General features: G+C 44.4%; 1 protein-coding gene across 1 annotated transcript in view; it reads right to left on the bottom strand.

Moving 5' to 3' along the window:
• AASDH (aminoadipate-semialdehyde dehydrogenase) overlaps window positions 1-1,375 on the bottom strand; it is a 30,080-nt gene that overhangs the window by 20,686 nt on the left and 8,019 nt on the right. The window contains exon 5 of the mRNA XM_012810739.2: window positions 826-1,142. Coding sequence (XP_012666193.1) covers window positions 826-1,142 — 317 coding nt within the window. The remainder of the gene's footprint in view (window positions 1-825; window positions 1,143-1,375) is intronic.

Below are 1,375 nucleotides of genomic sequence, written 5' to 3'. Positions count from 1 at the left end.
GTCATTGTTGTTTGGCAGGTCCGGGCTGGGGATTCGAACCTGCCACCTTAGGTGTACGTGGCTGGCGCCTTAGCCGGTTGAGCTATAGGCGCCGAGCCCTCTCTGGTTTATCTTACAAGGGTACAAGCTAATCATTCTAAAAGTAGAATACTTTTTTTTTTTTTAAGACAGAGTCTCATTATGTCACCCTCTGTAGAGCGCTGTGATGTCACAGCTCACCGCACCCTCAAACTCTTGGGCTTATGTGATTCTCTTGCCTCAGCCTCCCAAGTAGCTGGGACCATAGGCACCACCACAACAGCCAGTTATTTTCTTGTTGCAGTTGTCATTGTTGTTTAGTTGCCGGGTTCAACCCCGCCAAGCTCGGTGCATGCGGCTGGCACTGTAACCACTGTGCTATGGGCACCAAGCCTGCAAGAGTGAATTTAATGCAATGCAAATCCCTTAATAGCTCTTTATCACCTACTGGGCTAAATTCCTGCTCTCCTTCTATTTCCTCAGCCCTGCCCTGGACACTTCCTAGTAGGACCAACAGACTCTTTTTTCTCATACCCCAGCTGGTACTTCTGCCAGGAAAAGAACTAAAGTTCAACTAGAGCTGAAACAAGAGACTCAATTACTTAGGACGATCAATTTAGGAACTAGAGTTAAAAACAAGTATCTTAAAATTTTTCTTCCTTTAAAATTCAAGTTCTGGGCAGCACCTGTGGCTCAAAAGGGTAGGGCGCTGGTCCCGTATGCTGGAGGTGGCGGGTTCAAACCCAGCCCCAGCCAAAAGAAAAAAAAAAAAATTCAAGTTCTAAGGATTAAAAGAATGGAGCTTACCGGAAATGCTGGATATTTGGCACTATACACTCATGAGGCACTCTGACGACCTTCGGCACCCCTGTAGTCCCTGAGGTGTGGAGAACGTAGGCTAAGCAATGCTTTCGCCTCACGTCCATGTGTTCTGCTTTTTCTTCATCGCAGTTCTCGGAACTTACGCTGTCTGTTATCGCTTCCTTTTCATGGTGCTCTTTTCTGTCACTCAGCATCAAGTTCACCTCTCCGTGTTTCCACCGAAGTGTGAAGAGTACGAGGCCATTATGTTCAACTGTAAATGGATCGTAGTTCAATAGCGTTTCAAAGGAAGACCTGAATTTCTATGTCAGATGGGGAACAAAGTTTACAATATTAATAAATTAAAAGATATTCTTGTGTACAGAGTAATATGAAATACAGCTGCCCCTCAGTATCCAGGGGGTATTGGTTATAGGACCTCTACGAATACCCAGATTTGAGGATGCCCAAGTTTCTCACATATAATAATAGAGGATTTGCATATGATCTATGCATATCCTCCCATATACTTTAAATCATCTCTACATTACTTATA

The sequence above is a fragment of the Otolemur garnettii genome, unplaced genomic scaffold (genome assembly GCF_000181295.1).
Source record: "Otolemur garnettii isolate 467f Iridium unplaced genomic scaffold, OtoGar3 scaffold00141, whole genome shotgun sequence".
NCBI classification, from domain to species: Eukaryota; Metazoa; Chordata; class Mammalia; order Primates; family Galagidae; genus Otolemur; species Otolemur garnettii.
Note: the sequence above shows the minus strand (reverse complement) of the source record. Positions and strands in the feature narration are given on the sequence as shown.